The sequence below is a fragment of the Piliocolobus tephrosceles genome, chromosome 5 (genome assembly GCF_002776525.5).
Source record: "Piliocolobus tephrosceles isolate RC106 chromosome 5, ASM277652v3, whole genome shotgun sequence".
NCBI lineage: Eukaryota > Metazoa > Chordata > Mammalia > Primates > Cercopithecidae > Piliocolobus > Piliocolobus tephrosceles.
In genome coordinates, this window is record NC_045438.1 from 59,352,819 (window position 1) to 59,373,579 (window position 20,761).

The window sequence follows — 20,761 nt, forward strand, 5'->3', positions numbered from 1 at the left end:
TTCATAGCAATAAGATTCCTTTTCCCACTGTAGATATTTTACTTCATTCTGTTTACTGAAAGAAAAATTCTAAAACCCAAATTAATCTTGTCTTTTTCAGTAGCACTTTGGATGGCTGTGTTCTACCTGTCCTCCAATTTTAGAAATGTCCTTTGGCTGTGGATTTGATTTCTGGAAGTAGTCAAGTTTATTTAAGTTTTTGGGTCTTAAGTGACCTCCCCCCTCACCCCCCACCGCAAAGCCAAATTTATTGATTATACCTTGGGTCCCTTTACCAAGGAGACTTGTTTTCCACTGTCATGAACTGCTTCTGAAAGCAATTCCAAAAGAAACAAGCACATACACTGATGAGCAGGACAGCCTCTTTGGGACAGTTGTGGCCTCTGGAGTGAGCTTGTTGAAAGGCAACTTTAATTTGGATGTAGAAATGCCAGCACGTGGCTATTGCCCCCTGTGGCCAATTCAGATTGGCATGCCCACTACTCACTGCCCCAGGGGACTAGGGGGCGTTTTTTCAGGTCTGCCCTTCACTCTGTGGGGTGACGGAATGTTTCAGACACAGTCAAGCAAATAGAGTGCCCATAAACATCACACCTTCTGGAGTCAAACTGTTCTCTTTACCAGATCAAGCTAAATTAAATGCCTAATTGGCCATTGAACAATCTGATTACATTAGGTTTCATTTACCACAGTTCAGTTTCCTAGTTCTAGTGCACCCGAAAGACAGGACAAGGTTAAAATTGGTAAATTCAGTAAAAGACTTAAGATTGATGAACATTTATATTCATGATTAGATTTCCTGGATTTGCGAAACCTGGCACGGAACAGTATTTGTTGGCCAAACAACTAGCAAAACCCAAAGAGAAAATTCCCATCATTGTAAGTTTGTTTATTTTTGTTTTCTTTCTTTCTGATTAAACTCTTAACACTGTACCTTAAAACTAAGTGAGTTACTCATCTTTTGGAAAGTATTTTTAAATATATTTAATGTCTCAAATAACAGATAATATATGTTAGTGTTGTAGGAGTACTAAAGATAATTAACACAAATTAATGCCTGTCATTATATTGTTTCTTCATCTTTCAGACTTTTAGTATTGAACAAACACTCATAAAACGTACTATTTTGATCATTTTTTTCTAAAGTGTCTTGAAGTGTATTTTACATACTGTTTTTCTGTTTCACTGATGAACTCAATTCAAATATTTGTTTCTTCCCTTGTAAAGTACATGTTTGTTATCAGAATAAGGTGCCCTTTCAGATATATTGGTAATAGTGTTTTTTCCAGTAAGCCAGCTGTCAAATCGAGGTAAGGAGCTACCAAATAAAAGCTGGGAGTTAAGGACATCATTAAGAATATCTGTCTTAGAATTACTTGGTTATTGCATAACGTGACACAAGCGCTTTGGTTTCATTCCACATTTGCATTGGTGATAGTTTTTCTGTCTAGGTGATACTTAGTTGTAGATTCCCAAATGAAATTCTGGAAAAGAGAAGTGTAGCTCTCTTCTGATCCTATTGACTTAACCCTGTAACAATCAGATTGGGAACCTGAAGCCTTGAGTGTTCTCACCCTGGACTCAATCAAGGATGAGGAAACATCTGGTCTTATTCTGTAATCTTTGGAGACTTGATAAAATTGCAGGAATAGTATTAGATTCTTTATTTACTTGTGCCTGCATGTTTGAAAAACTCTAAACCCTGGAAGCCTCCAGGCTTGATTACAGCCTACAGACTGAAGAGCTGTAACCAAGAGCCCTTTTTATGCTTTTTCCCTCAAAGCAAATTTGGGGTAATTAACTTCTGAGTAGTTATATTAAAGATTTTTTTTTCTTGTTTTCTCTGGACTTAAATAAGTGAACATGTACCATTATTCTTTTCATGAGATTTAACACTCGTCAAAATCAAGAGCACATAGCTCTGCCTCAGTTTTGTTTTTTGTTTGTTTGTTTGTTTTTAAGACAGAGTCTCACTCTGTCACCCAGGTTGGAGTGCAGTGGCGCGATCTTGGCGCACTGCAACCTCTGCCTCACGGGTTCAAGCAATTCTCCTGCCTCAGCCTCCTGAGTAGCTGAGATTACAGGCATGCACCACCAAGCCTGGCTAATTCTTTTTGTATTTTTTAGTAGAGACGGGGTTTCACCATATTGACCAGGCTGGTCTTGAACTCCTGACCTTGTGATCCGCCCGCATCGGCCTCCCAAAGTGCTGGGATTACAGGCATGATCCCCCGCAGCCGGCCTGCCTCAGATTCTTAAAGGGGACTTTGTCCCAAGCGTGCAGTGGTGGTACAGAGCTAAGGGTTCCAGCCTTTCATTGACCCACAAGTTTTAGGTAGAACTGGACCCATGCAGCCAGTAGGTGGGTCTGCCTGTGTGGGCGTCTATCCATGAAAGAAGCTGAGGAAAGCCACCGCGTCTTCAGGAGGCCCAGAGAAAGCAGAGACTAATTCTTTGCTCTAAAAGTGCCGTAACCTAGCCTTCTCATGAAGCAGAGACCCATGACATGGGGCCCTAGCTAAGCGCAGTTGCCGCTCTCGGCCTACTCACTGAGGGAGCCCCCAAAAGTCATCTCCTCTGCACCTTTCAGGTAGTTTCTTGGATCTGGGCTCTCTCTGAGGATGTTATATTAATTTGTTCTCAGAAATTTTAGTCTCTTTTTAAACTGCTCCTATCCTTACAGTAGGGCATCTTCCTTACCTAACAGACTCTGGACTTAAATATCCCAATCCGCTTTTCCCATCTTCCACTTAAAAAAAAAAAAAAACTAGGACTGGGTATACTTTTTTTTCCTTTTTATGTCTCTCTGGCCTTGCCTCTCTGAGGTCTCAGCCTGAACAAATCTCTCTTCCTTCAGCACAATCTGTGTGATTTTTCTCACTTTCTTTTTACTTTCTTACTGTACTTTTTCAAATCTGCAAGAATAAAACCTGTTCATGAATTATTTTATTCTCCTTGAGTCTCTGGATGGATCTCTGAGTGAACCCGCTTCCTGAATAGTGGGTCCTTTTACAGTCCGTGTGTTTGCTTTTCATTCTTGTCTTGGATTGTAACTCAATTATTTTTCATTGTCAAGCCAAGAAGATAGATAACATTCTCAGTATAATAAGGACTTCTATTGCTCTGAAATGTGTTTTCATAAGAGCTACTGTCGTACAGTCTGAATCTCTGGAGTCTGTCATTGTGGTCGAAGTTTATGAAATGAATGAGGCAGAACCAACTTGAGACTGTTGGTGACTTGGAGTGATTTCAGGAGCATCCAGGTTCCTCTGCAGCTGCCCCCATGGCCTTGGATGCTGTTTTAAATAAGATGAAAAAACCAGGTTTGGGACAGCAGACATATTGTCACCTAGCAATGCCTAGCAGAAATGATTCTCAGGCTCAAAACTTACACACGTGGTCTCTACACCCCCACATAGAACTTAGCTGGTTTCCCTTCCTCACCTCCCACCACAGCTAAAATCCCAGTGAGCTAGTGTAAGCCTCACCTGAATTTGTGAACTTTTGCCCCTAGTCACAGATAGAAGAGAAGGCCAGTGGGAAAGGAATGGAGGCCTACCGTCTTTGGGCAAGCCTTGCCCAGGTGGGCGTGATACCTCGGGGTTGGAAGTGAGCCAGCCCACTGTGCTTAGGCACAGCAGCCCACGGAACAAACAGCTAACCTGGTTCTTGCTTTTAAGACATAGTACCTCCCCCTCCCCCCACCCTGCCACTAGTAGTAAAACAATGGCCATTATCTCTGGCCAATCTGATTAATCGCTTCTATGAGCCACAGCAATGCTACTCAAAGTATGATCCACAGACCAGTTGCCCATCTGAAAACTGCTTGTTCCTGATCCACCATGAGATAGGTATGGAACATGAGAATATTTAGAAAACTTGAGGACAATTCGGTATTGTTAAAAATCAAAATGTATAATGTTATATTTCACCAAACTATTAGTCTGTGACAGATTGGAAATTTTTAAAAACTAGTCCTTCATCACATGTAGCTTGAGACAGCTAGACTAGAAAGAAACATTGTGTTGTAACCGGCACTCTCCTCAGGAGGGGGAAGCTGATGTCTCCTCTCCATGGGCTGAGCTACCCACATGGGAGCAGAAGAGTTTCCCACAGGTGCATTCTTTAAACATAATATCTAACAGGAACAGAAACCATTGAACCATGTATGCACCTTTCAAAGCGGAACAAGAATGACCCTCCAAAGGACTTCTCATTCTGAAAAGAATGACTTACTGACTCACATCAATTATATTTATTATTTTTCCATGTAACAAAATTACTTATTTCTGGAACATTGCATAGGTTGGAGATTATGGCCCAATGTGGGTTTATCCTACCTCTACATTTGACTGTGTGGTAGCAGATCCCAGGAAAGGCTCCAAAATGTATGGTCTGAAGAGCTACATTGAGTATCAGCTAACACCCACTGTAAGTATCCACGTTATCAAAAGCAGAATCGTGTGGATCACTGATTGCAGCTTGCTTTTTTCTTCATTTTCTAGAGTTGGCATTGGTAACCTTTTCTCTTCCGCTTATTTTGTAGAACACTAATCGATCTGTAAACCACAGGTATAAGCACTTTGACTGGTTATATGAGCGTCTCCTGGTTAAGTTTGGGTCAGCCATTCCAATCCCTTCTCTTCCAGACAAACAAGTCACAGGTGAGTATGTTTAATGCTAAACCCAACATGACAAATAAAAAGACTCAAGTCAGATTATCCTCCTATAAGTCAGTGATGGCGTTTTCCATCCTGTAGAGCAGCAGGAGGCAGGAGTTGGGAACAGTAATTAAATACAGCTATGGAGAACCATAGCATGTTGTACATATATCTGGAAGTTGCCTAAACATCTAACAAGAACGTTTAATGTGCAAATCACTGATCTTGGTATGTGTCTTGAATTCCAGCAGAGTCATTGCCTTCATTGCTGTACCCTTTCTACAAAAGAAATATGTACATTTAAAATATGTGAAAAATGACACCTGCAAAAATAGAAATGATTCAAATAGCCTAAAACGGAAATAAAAACATATGACCCACATGATGCAAACAGGTTATGCAGATAAGCTGCATTATTTCATTAGATGAGTGAGCACTGGACGGAGAAGCCACAGAACTGCTAAGTGTTAATGAAGGAAGAAGCTGCCCGGTTTTCTGCTTACTTTGATTATTGCCCTCTCCCTTTTCTTGTTTTTTAAAAGTACCATTTTCTATTTATTTTGATTATTACCTTCTCCCTTCTCTTGTTTTTTAAGTGCCACATTCCCTCCTCTCCCCTACCCCCAAGAATATTTTGGTAAGTAACCCATGGTGTTACTAGAACACCTTGTAAGTATGCAGGTAGAAAGGTTTGTTTTTGTGTCTAGGAATGGTTTTTGTTTTTAATCTCCAGCCTAGGGTAGTCTCTGCTATTCTATGTAGGCACTCAGGGACTCAGTATGTGTGTGTTGAAATAAAGGTTGTGGGCCGGGCGCAGTGGCTCGCGCCTGTAATCCCAGCACTTTGGGAGGCCGAGGCGGGCGGATCACGAGGTCAGGAGATGGAGACCATCCTGGCTAACACAGTGAAACCCCATGTCTACTAAAAAATTAGCCGGGCGTGGTGGCGGGCGCCTGTAGTCCCAGCTCCTGGGGAGGCTGAGGCAGGAGAATGGCGTGATCCCGGGAGGCGGAGGTTGTAGTGAGCCGAGATCGCACCTCTGCACTCCAGCCCAGGCGACAGAGCGAGACTCCATCTAAATGAATGAATGAATGAATGAATGAATGAATGAATGAATGAATGAATGAATAAAGTAAGTAAGTAAGTTAGTTTGTGAAGAAATGGACCTAAAGGTTAGGCAGAGTTTAGTATATTGCTAGAAAATGTTCATATACATGAACTAGCGAAAATAGAAAGGAGTGGACTGAGAGTGAGAGGAGGTCTTCAAAGGTCAGAGCCAGAGAGGCCTGAAAGAGATGTGAAGGAGACACCGAGAGGCTCACCTGAACCCAGGGAGAAGCAACATGGAGGGGTGAAGTAAGAGTTCTTTCCCAAAGGTCAGGGAAGACCAGAGGCGGTGGAATTCTCACTGCACTCGCAAGAGTCAAACAGTTCAGAGAGGGCCTGCGACTCTTCACAGCCAGGTGGCAGTGCCAGATGGAGACATGTCAGCATCCCCGTGGAGTCCCACGTGTGCCTGCCTGGACACTTCCCGAGTGCCTCTCATCTGTCCTCACAGATAGTCATTTTCATCTTCACTTTATATATGAGGAAATGGAAATCCAAACATTAAACAGGTTCCTCTCTCTGTTGTCGAAAAAGGAATTTGAACCTGATCCCACAGCTTACTTACTCTGTTTATGTTAAGATGTGGGCTGACTAATCTTTCCCTAGAATTAGTATTCATACAATGAGTAAATTATTCTCCTTAAAACATTACTTTATATTTTACTTTGTTTTCTGTTTATTTTTCCCTGAAGTGTTTTGTGGAGATGGAAACTTTTGTTTTAAAAGTTTTGATTTTGATTTTTTTGGAAAACATTTCAAAAATTTCAAATTGTCATAGGAAAATTGAAGATGGGGCTGCACTGCTGGGTAGATAAACACATCCCCACGGTCCCCTGGGTGACACTTGAGTGGTGCCTCATGATGCTGGGGCTGTGGAGTGACAGCCAGAGGGCCGTGGGCTGCTGCTGCCTTCCGCCCAGAGGTGCTGACTGCACCCCTACTTCTAACCCAGTTCAGACACTCCCTGTACATCCTTTTTGTCATCCTTATTGCTTTTAATCACAGCTTTCTCTTTAAAAATACAGATTTCTTTCCATGAAAACTTCAGTTCTGCCATTTAAAATTATAGTCTATTTCCTTGAATATTGTACTCTCCTTTATCAACTTGGTTGGCACAGCGTGTGCTCCATGGTGTTTAAATACATAGGTTAATGGCCTGTTTCAGGCTTGTAAGAAATTCTCATATCTTTTAGATTGTAATACAATGTTTATTCTGAGTCGGATAATTCAGTACTCTTGTAAAGCTTCAGAGAGTCACGGTTCTCCTTCCATACTAAGATTTGTTTAAAAAAAATAAGTTCAGGCGTGCAGCCAGGGAGGGGAATGTCATAGAAAAGCAAGAAAGCAGCAGCCCCTCAATGTGAAGAAAGTTGAGCTTTGATTCTCTAACTGGGATGTGAGCCAAGGAAGCCGAACAGCACAGAAGGGCTCTATTTTCCCTTCTCACTTGTTTGCCTCCTGCCTGGGATGCCCACAGATCATTATTATATGAGAGCTCTCCTCTCACTTAACTACAGGAGAAAAGAAAAAGGAATGCTTAGTAGGTGATGCTATGATATTCCTGTGGACTCGATAATTAATCCATGAAAAAGTGTACAGTTAACATTCCTGTATGTGTTTAGAGATTTTTTTATGGAAATACTATTGAATGAATATGGTTTTATTCCTGGGATCAAACTGATATATTCATATACTTAGTGAAAACCTTAGTAAGGTTCATGGAAAACAGAGAAATAAAAGTTCCTCCTTTTTTCTAATTCTTTGCAACTTGGTCTGAAAATTCTACCAAGCATAAAATAACATCTGAAGTCATAAGCTTAAAGAGAAACCAGCTGTGTCAGAAAAATTTTCACAAGAACAATTTTTCAATAAAATAAGAATCTCTAAATTTCAACCAATGATCGGATAATGAACTCTGGGTATAAGTCACCTGGCCATAATGGAGAGTTCATCGTATCCCAGGTCCAGGCTGGCTTTTTGGCCAGGAGGTAAATTGTGTTTTTTCCAAGGCACAAGGCTTTGCTTCTGCTTAATCTACTGCTAGTAAATGCAAAGTTTGCAATGCTTTAGTACACTGACAGTGTCTAGACTCATTGTTCTGTTCAAGTCCACTTTTTAGGTAATAAAAGTTTTTGATATATAGGTGCATAATACTATCTATTATTTATTTATTTATTTATTTTTGGAGACAGGGTCTTGCTCTGTCACCCAGCCTGGAGTGCAGTGGCACAGTCATAGCTCACTGCAGCCTTGACCTCCTGGACTCAAGTGATCCTCCCACCTTAGCCTCCCAAGTAGCTGGGATTATAGGTGTACACCACCGTTGCCTGGCTTATACTCATAGTTTCTAAAGGAAAGTTCAAGTTTCATTGTTTAAATTTTATTTTTAAACTTAAGTACAGTAAATTCATTTTTTTGGTGTAGAATTTGAGTTTTGACAGCTACCACTGAAGTCTTGCAACCACCACTACATTTCTTTTCTTTTTTTTTTTTTTTTTTTTTTTTTTTTTTTTCCCTTTACTTTTTCTTTTTTTTTAATACTTTAAAGTTCTAGGGTACATGTGTATATACTTTAAGTTCTAGGGTACATGTGCACAACATGCAGGTTTGTTACATATGTATACATGTGCCATGTTGGTGTGCTGCACCCATTAACTCGTCATTTACATTAGGTATGTCTCCTAATGCTATCCCTCCCCCCTCTCCACAATAGGACCCTGTGTATGATGTTCCCCTTCCTGTGTCCAAGTGATCTCATTGTTCAGTTCCCACCTGTGAGTGAGAACATGCGGTATTTGGTTTTCTGTTCTTGCGATAGTTTGCTGAGGATGATGGTTTCCAGCTGCATCCATGTCCCTACAAAGAACACAAACTCATCCTTTTTTATGGCTGTGTAGTATTCCATGGTGTGTATGTGCCACATTTCTTAATCCAGTGTGTCATTGATGGACATTTGGGTTGATTCCAAGTCTTTGCTATTGTGAATAGTGCTGCAGTAAACATACATGTGCATGTGTCTTTATAGCAACATGACTTATAATCCTCTGGGTGTATCCCCAGTAATGGGATGGCTGGGTCAAATGGTATTTCTAGTTCTAGATCCTTGAGGAATCGCCACACTGTTTTCCACAATGGTTGAACTAGTTTACACTCCCACCAACAGTGTGAAAGTGTTCCTATTTCTCCACATCCTCTCCAGCACCTGCTGTTTCCTGATTTTTTAATGATTGCCATTCTAACTGGTGTGAGATGGTATCTCATTGTGGTTTTGATTTGCATTTCTCTGATGGCGAGTGATGATGAGCATTTTTTCATGTGTCTGTTGGCTGTATGCATGTCTTCTTTTGAGAAGTGTCTGTTCATATCCTTTGCCCACTTTTTGATGGGGTTATCTGCTTTTTTCTTGTAAATTTGAGTTCTTTGTAGGTTCTGGATATTAGCCCTTTGTCAGATGAGTAGATTGCAAAAATTTTCTCCCATTCTGTAGGTTGCCTGTTCATTGTGATGATAGTTTCTTCTGCTGTGCAGAAGCTCTTTAGTTTAATTAGATCCCATTTGTCAATTTTGGCTTTTGTTGCCGTTGCTTTTGGTGTTTTAGACATGAAGTCCTTGCCCATGCCTATATCCTGAATGGTATTACCTATGTTTTCTTCTAGGGTTTTTATGGTATTAGGTCTAACATTTAAGTCTCTAATCCATCTTGAATTAATTTTCGTATAAGAAGTAGTAAGGAAAGGATCCAGTTTCAGCTTTCTACTTATGGCTAGCCAATTTTCCCAGCACCATTTATTAAATAGGGAATTTCCCCATTTCTTGTTTTTGTCAGGTCTGTCAAAGATCAGATGGCTGTAGATGTGTGGTATTATTTCTGAGGGCTCTGTTCTGTTCCATCGGTCTATATCTCTGTTTTGGTGCCAGTACCATGCTGTTTTGGTTACTGTAGCCTTGTAGTATAGTTTGAAGTCAGGTAACATGATGCCTCCAGCTTTGTTCTTTTGGCTTAGGATTGTCTTGGCAATGCGGGGTGTTTTTCGGTTCCGTATGAACTTTAAAGCAGTTTTTTCCAATTCTGTGAAGAAACTCATTGGTAGCTTAATGGGAATGGCATTGAATCTATAAATTACCTTGGGCAGTATGGCCATTTTCACAATATTGATTCTTCCTATCCATGAGCATGGTATGTTCTTCCATTTGTTTGTGTCCTCTTTTATTTCACTGAGCAGTGGTTTGTAGTTCTCCTTGAAGAGGTCCTTTACATCCCTTGTAAGTTGGATTCCTAGGTATTTTATTCCCTTTGAAGCTATTGTAAATGGGAGTTGATTCATGATTTGGCTCTCTGTTTGTCTGTTACTGGTGTATAAGAATGCTTGTGATTTTTGCACATTGATTTTGTATCCTGAGACTTTGCTGAAGTTTCTTATCAGCTTAAGGAGATTTTGGGCTGAGACAATGGGGTTTTCTAAATATACAATCATGTCATCTGCAAACAGGGACAATTTGATTTCTTCTTTTCCTAACTGAATACCCTTGATTTCTTTCTCTTGCCTGATTGCCCTAGCCAGAACTTCCAACACTATGTTGAATAGGAGTGGTGAGAGAGGGCATCTCTGTCTTGTGCCAGTTTACAAAGGGAATGCTTCCAGTTTTTGTTCATTCAGTGTGATATTGGCTGTTGGTTTGTCATAAATAGCTCTTATATTGAGATACGTTCCACATCAATATCGAATTTATTGAGAGTTTTTAGCATAAAGGGCTGTTGAATTTTGTCAAAGGCTTTTTCTGCATCTATTGAGATAATCATGTGGTTTTTGTCTTTGGTTCTCTTTATATGCTGGATTACATTTATTGATTTGCGTATGTTGAACCAGCCTTGCATCCCAGGGATGAAGCCCACTTGATCATGGTGGATAAGCTTTTTGATGTGCTACTGGTTTGATTTGCCAGTATTTTATTGAGGATTTTCGCATCGATGTTCATCAGGGATATTGGTCTAGAATTCTCTTTTTTTGTTGTATCTCTGTCAGGCTTTGGTATCAGGATGATGTTGGTCTCGTAAAATGAGTTAGGGAGGATTCTCTCTTTTTCTATTGATTGGAATAGTTTCAGAAGGAATGGTACCAACTCCTCCTTGTACTTCTGGTAGAATTTGGCTGTGAATCTGTCTGGTCCTGGACTTTTTTTGGTTGGTAGGCTATTAATTACTGCCTCAATTTCAGAGCCTATTCAGGGATTCACCTTCTTCCTGGTTTAGTCTTGGAAGAGTGTAAGTGTCCAGGAAATTATCCATTTCTTCTAGGTTTTCTAGTTTATTTGCATAGAGGTGTTTATAGTATTCTCTGATCCACCACTACATTTCATGATACAGAACAGCTCCATCACCTCCCCAGGTTCCCTCGTGCTACCCATCCCCCTAGTCCTAACCATGGCAATAGCTGATGTGTTCTGTGTGTTCATAGTTTTGCGTTTTCTAGAATGTCATTATAAATGGAAGCATGCAGTGTATAGCCTTTCGAGTCTGACTGCTTTCATTTAGCATGACGCATTTGCAATTCATTCATTTTGTTGTGTCAATAGTTTATTCCTTTTGAGGCCAATAGTATTCCAGTGTTTAGATATACCATAGCTTGTTTATCCATTCACTCTGAAGGACATTTGGGTTTCCACCTTTTGGCAATTATGAATAAAGCTGCCATAAACATTTGCAAACAGGTTTTTGTATGAACATAAGTTTTCATTCCTCTTGGGTAAATAAGAGTCTGGGTCTTTTGGCAAGTATATGTTTAATGTTTAAGAAATTGCCCGACTGTTTTTCAAAGAGGCTATACCATTTTGGAATCCTCACCAGCAATATATGAGAATATCAGTAGTTCCACATCCCTACCTGCACTTGATAGTGTCCAGTTTTCCTCGTTTTAACCAGTCCAATAGGTATGCAGTGAGATCTCAGCGTGGTTTTGATTTGCGTTTCCTGATGGCGAGTGGGGCCGAGCATCTCTTCACATGCTTATTTCCCATCTGTAGGTCTTCGGTGCTGAAGCGTCTGTTCACATCTTTTGCTCATTTTGTATCAGTCTGTTTTCTTGTTGTTGAATCCTGAGATTTTTAAAAATATATATATATATTCTAGAAACAAGTTATTTGTTAGATAAGTGATTTGCAAATAACTTGTCGCAGCTGTGGCTTGGCTTGTCATTTTCTTTTTCTTTAGACAGGGTCTCACTCTGGTCGCCCAGGCTGGAGTGCAATGTCAACCATCTCAGCTCACTACAACCTTGACCTCCCGGGATCAAGCAGTCTTCCAGCCTCAGCCTCCTGAGTAGCTAGGGGACTGCAGGCTCTCCTCAACACTTCTTGTGAATTTTTTGTATTTTTGGTAGAGACAGGGTTTCACCCTGTTGCCTAGGCTGGTCTTGAAGTCCTGAGCTCAAGCGATCCGCCCACTTCAACCTCCTAAAGTGTTGGGATTAGAGGCATGAGCTACCACACTAGCCTTATTATTTTCTTAACAGTGTCTTTTGCATAACAAAGGCTTTTAATTTTAATGAAGTTCACTGTATCAGTTTTTTCTTTCATGGACTGTGCTTGAGGTGTCATGGCTAAGATCAATTCACAACATTTTCTTCTAAAGGTTTTGTAGTTTTAGGCTTTTCATTTAGGTCTTCGATGCATTTTGAGGTTATTTTCATATAAGGTGTGCAGTGTGGTAGAGGTAGTGCTTTTTTTTTTTTTTTGCATCGGGATATTCAGTGGGTGTCACACCATCTTTTGGAAAGACAGATCTGTTTTACATTTATTAGAATGATGTTTGTAAAAGAAAAAAATCAGTTGATTGTATTTGTGGGTTTATTTCTGGATTCTGTTCTGTTCCATTGATTCATGTGTCCATCCCTTTCTCCAGTCCTGCACTGTCTTGACTTGTGTAGCTTTATGGTAAGTCTTTAAATCAGGTAGCGTGAATCCTCCAACTTGGTTCCTTTACAACACTGTTTTGGCTATTCTTTTTCTTTTCCTTTCCTTGTAAATTTAAATGTCAGTTTGTAGATATTTATAATCATGCTGGAATTTTTATTGGAACCGCATTGATTCTATAGAACAGTTTTCACTTCTTGATATCTTCTCGTCCATATATATAAATATATCATGTTTTATTTTCATTAGGGTTTTGGAGTCTTCAACATACAGATTCTGCATATATTTTGTTAGATTTATATGTAAGAATTTCAGGCCAGGCACGGTGGCTCACAGCTGTAATCTCAGCACTTTGGGAGGCTGAGGCGGGTGGATCACCTGCGGTCAGGAGTTTGAGACCAACCTGGCCAACATGGTGAAACCCCATCTCTACTAAAAAAAAAAAAAAATTAGCCAGGCATGGTGGTGTGCACCTGTAGTCCCAGCTACTCAGGAGTCTGAGGTAGGAGAATCGCTTGAATCCAGGAGGCAGAGGTTGCAGTGGGCTGGGATCACGCCACTGCATTCCAGCCTGGGTGACAGAGTTAGACTTTGTCTCAAAAAAAAAAAAAAAATTTATGTGTAAGAATTTCATTGGAGAGTTGTATTGTAGATGGTACTCTTTGTTTTTTAAATTTGTTTTCTAGTTATGTATTGCATATAGAGATACAATTGATTTTTTTTTATATCCACCTTGTATCTGTGGCCTTGCTAAGCTTACTCAGTAGTTCCAGGAGGTTTTTTTGTGAGTATAGATGCTTTGGTTTTTTTCTCTTTTCTTTTTTAATGTAGACAATCATGTCAGCTTGGAATAGAGAGTTTTATTTCATCTTTCCCAGTCCATGGGCCTTCTATTTCTGTTTTCACCTTATTGCACTTGCTAGGACTCCCTGTATGCTGTTGAATAGAAATCGTGAGAGCAATCATCTTTGGCTTATTCCTGATCTTAAAGGCAAAGCATTCAGTCTTTCACCATTAAGTATGATGTTAGCTGTAGGTTTTTTTGTTAGATGTGCTTTTATCAAGTTAAGGAATTTCCCTTCTATTTCTAGGTTGCTGTAAGTTTTTGTTCATGAATAGATGCTGAATTTTGTCCCATGTATTTTGTGTACCCATCGAGTGATTGTATGGCTTTTCTTCTGCTGTTAATACAGTAAATCACATTCATCAGCTTTCCACTGCCGAACCAGCCTTACATGCACTCGATGGTGACACATTATTCTTATATATTGCTGGATTAAATTTGCTAATAATATTTGGTTGAGGATTTGGTTCATGATGATTGCTGGTCTATAGTTTTCTGGTAATTTCTTTGTCTGGTTTTAGTATCAGGGCAATGCTAGTCTTATAGGATGAGTTTGGAACTATTCTCTCCTTTTTTATATTCTGGAAGAGATTAAATAGAATTGATATTGTTCTATACATGTTTGATAGAATTCACCACTAAAATCATCTGGACCTGGAGTGTTCTTTGTGGGAAGGCTTTAACTATGAATTTAATTTCCTTAATAGCTATAGGACTGTTCAGGCTATCTCTGTGGTAGCTGTGGTAGCTTGGGTCTTTAAGGGAATTTGTTTATTTCATATAAGTTGTTGGATATAGTTTTAAAGTTGCTCATAGTATCTCTTTGTACTTTTAAAGATGTTAGGTCTGTAATGATATATACTCCTTCATTTCTGATTTTGATCATTATCACCTCTCTTTTTTCTTTGGTTTTATTGGTTTTTATTTTTCTCTTTTATATTGTATTGTTTTCTGCTCTTTTATCATTTCTCTCCATCAGCTTGGTTTGAGTTTGATTTATTCTTTTCCTAGTTTCTTAACATAGAAACTTAGATTATTGTTTTGAGATATTTCTGCTATCACAGGCGTTAAATGCTAAAAACTTTCCTCTAAGCATTGCTTTTGCTGCATTCCATAAAGTCTGATATATTGAGTTTTCATGTTCATTCAAGTCAAAACATTTTCTAATTTTTCTCATCATCTTATTGATCCATGGGTTATTTAGAAATATACCTATACCTCAGTATCCATGGGAATTGGTTTCAGAACCTCCCACAGATACCAAAATCCATGGATGCTCAAGTCCCCGATATAAAATGGTATAGTATTTGCATATAACCTATGCACATTAATTATAATACCTAATCCAATGTAAATGCTATGTAAATCATTGTTATACTGTATTGTTTTGAGAATAATAACAAGGAAAAAAGTACATCCATACTCATTACAGAAACATTTTTTTTTCCTCAAATATTTGCAGTCTGAGGTTGGTTGAATCCATGGATGCTGAACCCATGGATCCAGAGAACCAACTCTATGTTTAATTTCCAAATATTTGGCCATTTCCCAAATTTTTTTCTTTTGACCTCCAGTTTTATTATGTTCAGAGAACATACTTTGCATGATTTTTAGTCCTTTTACATTTATTCAGATTTATTTTATGGCCTAGCATATGGTCTGTCCTAGAGAATGTTCCATGTATGCTTCAAAAGAATATGTGTCTGTAGCAACTGGGTGGAGCATTTCATTCATGTCAATCAGACTGGGTTGATAGTGTTATTCAGGTTTCTGTATCCTTGCCAATTTTCTTTCTAGTTCTGTCAATTATTGAGTATCGGGTATTGAAATTTAGCATTATTATTGGTGGACCATCTCTCCTTTTAATTCTGTCACTTTTTGTTTAATGTATTTTGAGGCTCTCTTGTTAGGTAGACACACAGTTTGTAATATCTTCCTGATGTAGTGACTCTTTTATCATGAGGTGTCCCCCATTGTCTCTAGTAAGATTTCCTGTGTTAAAGCATACTTGTCTACTATTAGTATAGCCACTCCATTTGTCTTATGGTTGCTGTTTGTATGGTATATCTTTTCTCATCCATTTACTTTCAGTATATGTGTGCCTTTGAAATTAAGCTGTTTCTCTTATAGGCAAGATAGTTGGATCTTACTTTTTTATCAGGTCTCACAATCTCTGCTTTTGATTGGGGTTTTTAGACCATTTATTTATTTATTTATTTATTTATTTATTTATTTATTTATTTATTGACATGGGGTCTCGCTCTGTCGCCCAGGCTGGAGTGCAGTGGCCGGATCTCAGCTCACTACAAGCTCCGCCTCCCGGGTTTACGCCATTCTCCTGCCTCAGCCTCACCAGTAGCTGGGACTACAGGCGTCCATTTGTATTTAGTATAATTATTGACATGGTTAGATTCACATTTGCCATTTTGTTATTTGTGTTCTGTATTTGCTTCTTTTTGCTCCTTTACTGCCTTTCCCTTGTGTTAAATATTTTACAGTGTATAGTTTTAATTCCTCTCATTGTTTAAACTAAATTTTTAAAGTTATTTTCTTAGTGGTTGCCCTATGGGATATAATATGCATCTTTTTTAACATCACAGTGCACTTTAAATTAATATTTATTCCACTAACATATAGAAACTTTTATCCTGTATAGCTTTATTCACTTCCCTCATTTATGCTGTTATTTTCATATATATTACATCTATATGTTATGACTCCAACAATACAGTGTGGCAATTACTGCTTTCTACAGTCCTTTGTGTTTTAAAGATGCTAAGGAAACAAAATAGAAAAAATATATCTATAGAGTCTTTTACATTAATCCTTTTATTTCTGGTGCTGTTTATTTCTCTCTGCAGATTCAAGTCACCATCTCTACTAATTTCTTTTTAGCCTGAAGGACTTCCTTTAATACTTCTTATAATGCATATCTATTATCAGTGAATTCTCTCATTATTTATCTGGGTATGTCTTTATTTTTAGAGGATAGTTGTACTGATCTGGCTACATTGTGTCAGACAGCAAGTCAGCTGTGTTAATGCTGTTTATCTAACATGCCCACACCACTGTGCATGATCAGTCATTTTTCACTTGCTGCTTTCAAGATTTTGTTTTTGTCTTTTAGTAGTTGAACTCTGTCTTATCTAGTTGTGAATCTCTTTGTATTTATCCTACAAATGCAGACTGTGTTGAGGTTTGTTGAGCTTCTTGGAAATGTAGATTCCTTTTCCATCAGATTTGAGAAGTTTACTGCCATTATTTCTTCAAATATTTTTTGGTCTCTCTCTTCTTCCTCTGGGATTCTCATTACAAGTGTTTGGTGTGCTTGATGTATTCTAAGGTATGTTCATTTTACGTTTCTTTTTTTTTCTCTGTGTTCTTCATGTTAGTTAACTTCTGTTGATCTATCTTCAAATTCACTGGGTGTTTTTTTTCTTTTGCTACCTTAAATCTTCTGCTGAGCCTTATCTGCAGTGAATTTTTAATTTCAATTACTATACTTTCAACTCCAGAATTTCCAAGTGATTCTTTTTTGGTAACTTCTGTTGCCTTTTTGAAATTCTGTGTGTTGATTCTCTGTCATATTTTTCTTTAATGTTTTTAGGCTTCCCTTAGTTCTTCGAACATCTTTAGAGAATCTGCTTTATCTGCCACATTGTTTTTTTTTTCTGCCAAACTCAACGTCTGAGGACACTCAGAGATAGTGTCTATTGACTGCTTGTTTTTTTCTCAGTATGGGTCATATCTTGCTATTTCTTCGCATATCTCTTAATTTTTTGTTGAAAACTGGACATTTTTGAGAATATATTTTAGCAACTCTAGATTCTGAGTTTACCTCCCTGAAGGTTGTTGTTTCTGCTTTTTATTTGTTAAGTAACTTGCCTAAGATTAAATCTCTGAAGTCTGTCTCCCTGGCAGTTCAGTTACTGCTGTGTTTGTTAATTAGTTTATTTTACATTTGCCTTCCTAGAGTTTGCTCCTGTGTCTGTGTGGATTGGTAGTAAGCCTATGATTGATTGACAGAGGTTGTAACCAGCCACCTCAGGCCAGTAAGTTGGGGCTTCTATCCTCTGTCGATGTAACTGTAACTTGATGTAACTCATTCAAAACTCAGGTCATATTTAAGTTGCCCTGGCTTTTACTTTCTACCAGACCCTTTTGTGTCTCCTTTACTTGTGTGTACAGCCTCACAGTTGACCAGGATTGTGTACCTGGCTTGAACCTTCTCTGGTCTCCACTGTGTATGCATACAGCCTCAGCCTGGAATATGCATGGTTCAACCTTGGCTATCAGAGCTGTTGGCCCTTCCTGTTCATCTGTCTCTGAGATTGTCACTGCCACTGACACCACCATTGAACATGGGCATCTCCCATCACTTCAAGTAAGCCTCTTACCCTGACGGAGAAGCTGCAGCTGCCCATCTTCACAGCCTGTCCACCCTAGTGGTACTGCCATGTCAAACACATGTGGGGTGGGGTGACACACAGGCAGCAGGCCCGGGAGAGACAGGAGCAGCCTCTCAACACCACAGATTTCCACCATTGTTGCCTGAAGTTTAGTTCTTCAAGCATAAACACTTCTTAGATGGCCATTCGCCTTTTATTGTTTTCTAGAGCACTCATTTGATTGTTTTTGTCAATGTTGTCTAGCTTTATAGTTGCTTTTGAGGGATAGGGTTAGCTGATCTCTCCAGGCCATAGCTGGAACTTCTACCACTAGAAGCCTTTCAACTGATAGTAATTTTTGTTTGTAGATTTATAAACATTCTTAGTGTTCACTCGATGTTTGTTATGCCATCCTTGTCAAGCTGACCTTCTACTTTTAAAACAGAAAGGACCACTCTATAAACTGTTTTAGTATGGTCACAAGTTCTGGAATAGCAACTTACATGATTGCATTCATGGAAAAATTCCTTTGGTATTTCCATTTAAGTAATTTAAAATACATGGAGGAAAAAAGCTACAATGTTGGTTACTTTTCATAATGATAAATTTAAACTTGTATATATGTAATTTATATTGCATTTGGACACATTTTTATAATATGGAAATGTCATGTCATTTGTGAGAATGACGTTAAATTCCACTTATCACTCCTTTCTTGCCTATAGGACTTCCTGTGGCCACAAAGAAACTGGCCTGTTAGCTTGTAGGAAAGAGACAGGTTTTCATGTTGAGATAAGATTTAATTTTTTTTTAGTACTTTAAGGATAATTGAAGAAAATAGCACTTTGAGGTTGTCATTATTCTTGTCCCAATTAAAGGGTTTGTAGATACGTTAAATTGGAATTATATTCTTAAATACTAAAGTCTGTTGCATCTTACCTGTGTGTCTTTGAGCGTTCATTGTGTTGCTTGTATTTTAGATTGGTGAAAAATCACCATGGTTTACCTTTTGCTAAATCACTTTCTACCAAGTAGCCAGTAGCCATAGAAATGGTTTTTCAGTTACAGTATGGTAACAGTAATTCATTTTAGACAAAGTTGCATGTCATTCTTTGTGTGTCGCTTGCAGGCCGCTTTGAAGAGGAATTTATCAAAATGCGCATGGAGAGACTTCAGGCCTGGATGACCAGGATGTGTCGCCATCCAGTAATCTCTGAAAGTGAAGTTTTCCAGCAGTTCCTAAATTTCCGAGATGAGAAGGTAGGACATTGTATTATTATGGCATCAGAGGATATTGAGAGTTTTCTCATTCACACCAAACTTATTTCTGAAAGGAGTTAAAATTATGTTGGTTAGTTATTTCTCACTTCCTCCAGTGACAGTGAGGGGACAGAAACCTAAATCCCCACCATAGGAAATTTGTCATGATGAGTGAAGAGCTGCCTGCCAGAAGGGCTTCCCCTACACCGGGAGTGGCTTGGCTCAGGATGGGCAGGGGCAGGGTGAAGGATGTAATGGGGTCAGCGGTTTTTCCCTAGATGTTGTAAAAATAGGAGGATAGTCCCCAAACTCTGAAGGTATTATCAGCATGAAGTGAGGGGAGTGGGGTGACCAATTTTCCTGATCACGTTGTCCTTACGATGTAATAGCATGATGACAGGAAAGGGAGAGGCAGACATGAGCCGCTCTTCTCAGAGCCAGGCCATTTTCATCACTGTAATGGTGAGTCTGAAGTCAATGCTGGCCTCTCTCTGCCTGCCCCGTGACCAGTTAGTCTGCCAGTGGTCATCTGTTCTTCATTAAAGTCAGGGAAAAGTTGGCTGCCTGACATCTCAAAATTGTCTGCTTTGGAAATAGTTTTCTCTCTCAGTAAGCATTTACTGTACTCCTTATTGTATCATTTTATTCTCTAAAGATGTTTCCTCCACAATTTGTCTCAACAAATACTGCATATCTTAGAAAGCACCCTAAAGAATAAAAGCAGGAGTTGGCCTAGAAGCCACAGCAGATGCTAAAGACATTATCAGCCTGGGAAATAAATTATGAAGCTATTTTTGTCTCTGATCAAATAATAGAATATCATATACCCTCTTGGAACTTTGAGAGATTGACTTGCTAAACTTCTTTGTAGTACTTTTCACTTGTTGAAGTGAACAGATAGTAAGTCTTAAATATTAGGGCTCTATCGGTGTATGTTTACAGGTGTATGCATACGCTTAACATACATATTTGGCTATGAAACAATAATTTTCAGTTATTGACTATTTCTGGAATTGACCAGCTCATGTGATATGTTATATGTCACCAGCTTGGGAATGAGACAACGTGGAGATGCTTCACCATGTCTTTGTGAATTTGTGTATATCACGGGTCTTTTCACCATGTCTTAGGAGTTTGTGTATATTTATGGTGAGATAGGGTACTCGGTCACACTGTGTGTGTCATGTAGCTGTATAGTAGTGAAACTAAGTTCTTTGAATTCAGTAACTGTTTTGGTTACTTTGTAGTTATAGAAACTACAGGGAACCTCCTCCAAGTTTGTTGCCTTCCTGGTGCCCACAAGACTTTTATAAGAGCTTATTTGATAGATTTTCCAAGGATTTGATTTAGAAGGCACTTCTGAAGGCCATGTTTTATGCATGGTGGGTTTAATAAATCCTAGACATCAGTTGTGTTGTGTTGTTTTAAATGACTGCCACTTTGAAAGAGGGATCAGCTTGTCATAAAAGTGGTATAAGAGAAAAAAGAAAGAACTTGGAGTCAGGGCACTTGAGTTCTGGTCTTAGCGCTACTTCTAACTGCCTCTGTGATCTTAGTGAAGGTATTTAATCCCTTTGGGCCAGAATTTCCTC

General features: G+C 38.9%; 1 protein-coding gene across 2 annotated transcripts in view; it reads left to right on the top strand.

The window, feature by feature from the left end:
• SNX9 (sorting nexin 9) overlaps window positions 1–20,761 on the top strand; it is a 126,609-nt gene that overhangs the window by 83,299 nt on the left and 22,549 nt on the right. For both annotated transcript variants that reach the window (XM_023206068.2, XM_023206069.2), the window contains 4 exons: window positions 795–879; window positions 4,306–4,431; window positions 4,547–4,664; window positions 19,039–19,169. In XM_023206068.2, the coding sequence (XP_023061836.1) occupies window positions 795–879; window positions 4,306–4,431; window positions 4,547–4,664; window positions 19,039–19,169 (460 nt within the window). The remainder of the gene's footprint in view (window positions 1–794; window positions 880–4,305; window positions 4,432–4,546; window positions 4,665–19,038; window positions 19,170–20,761) is intronic.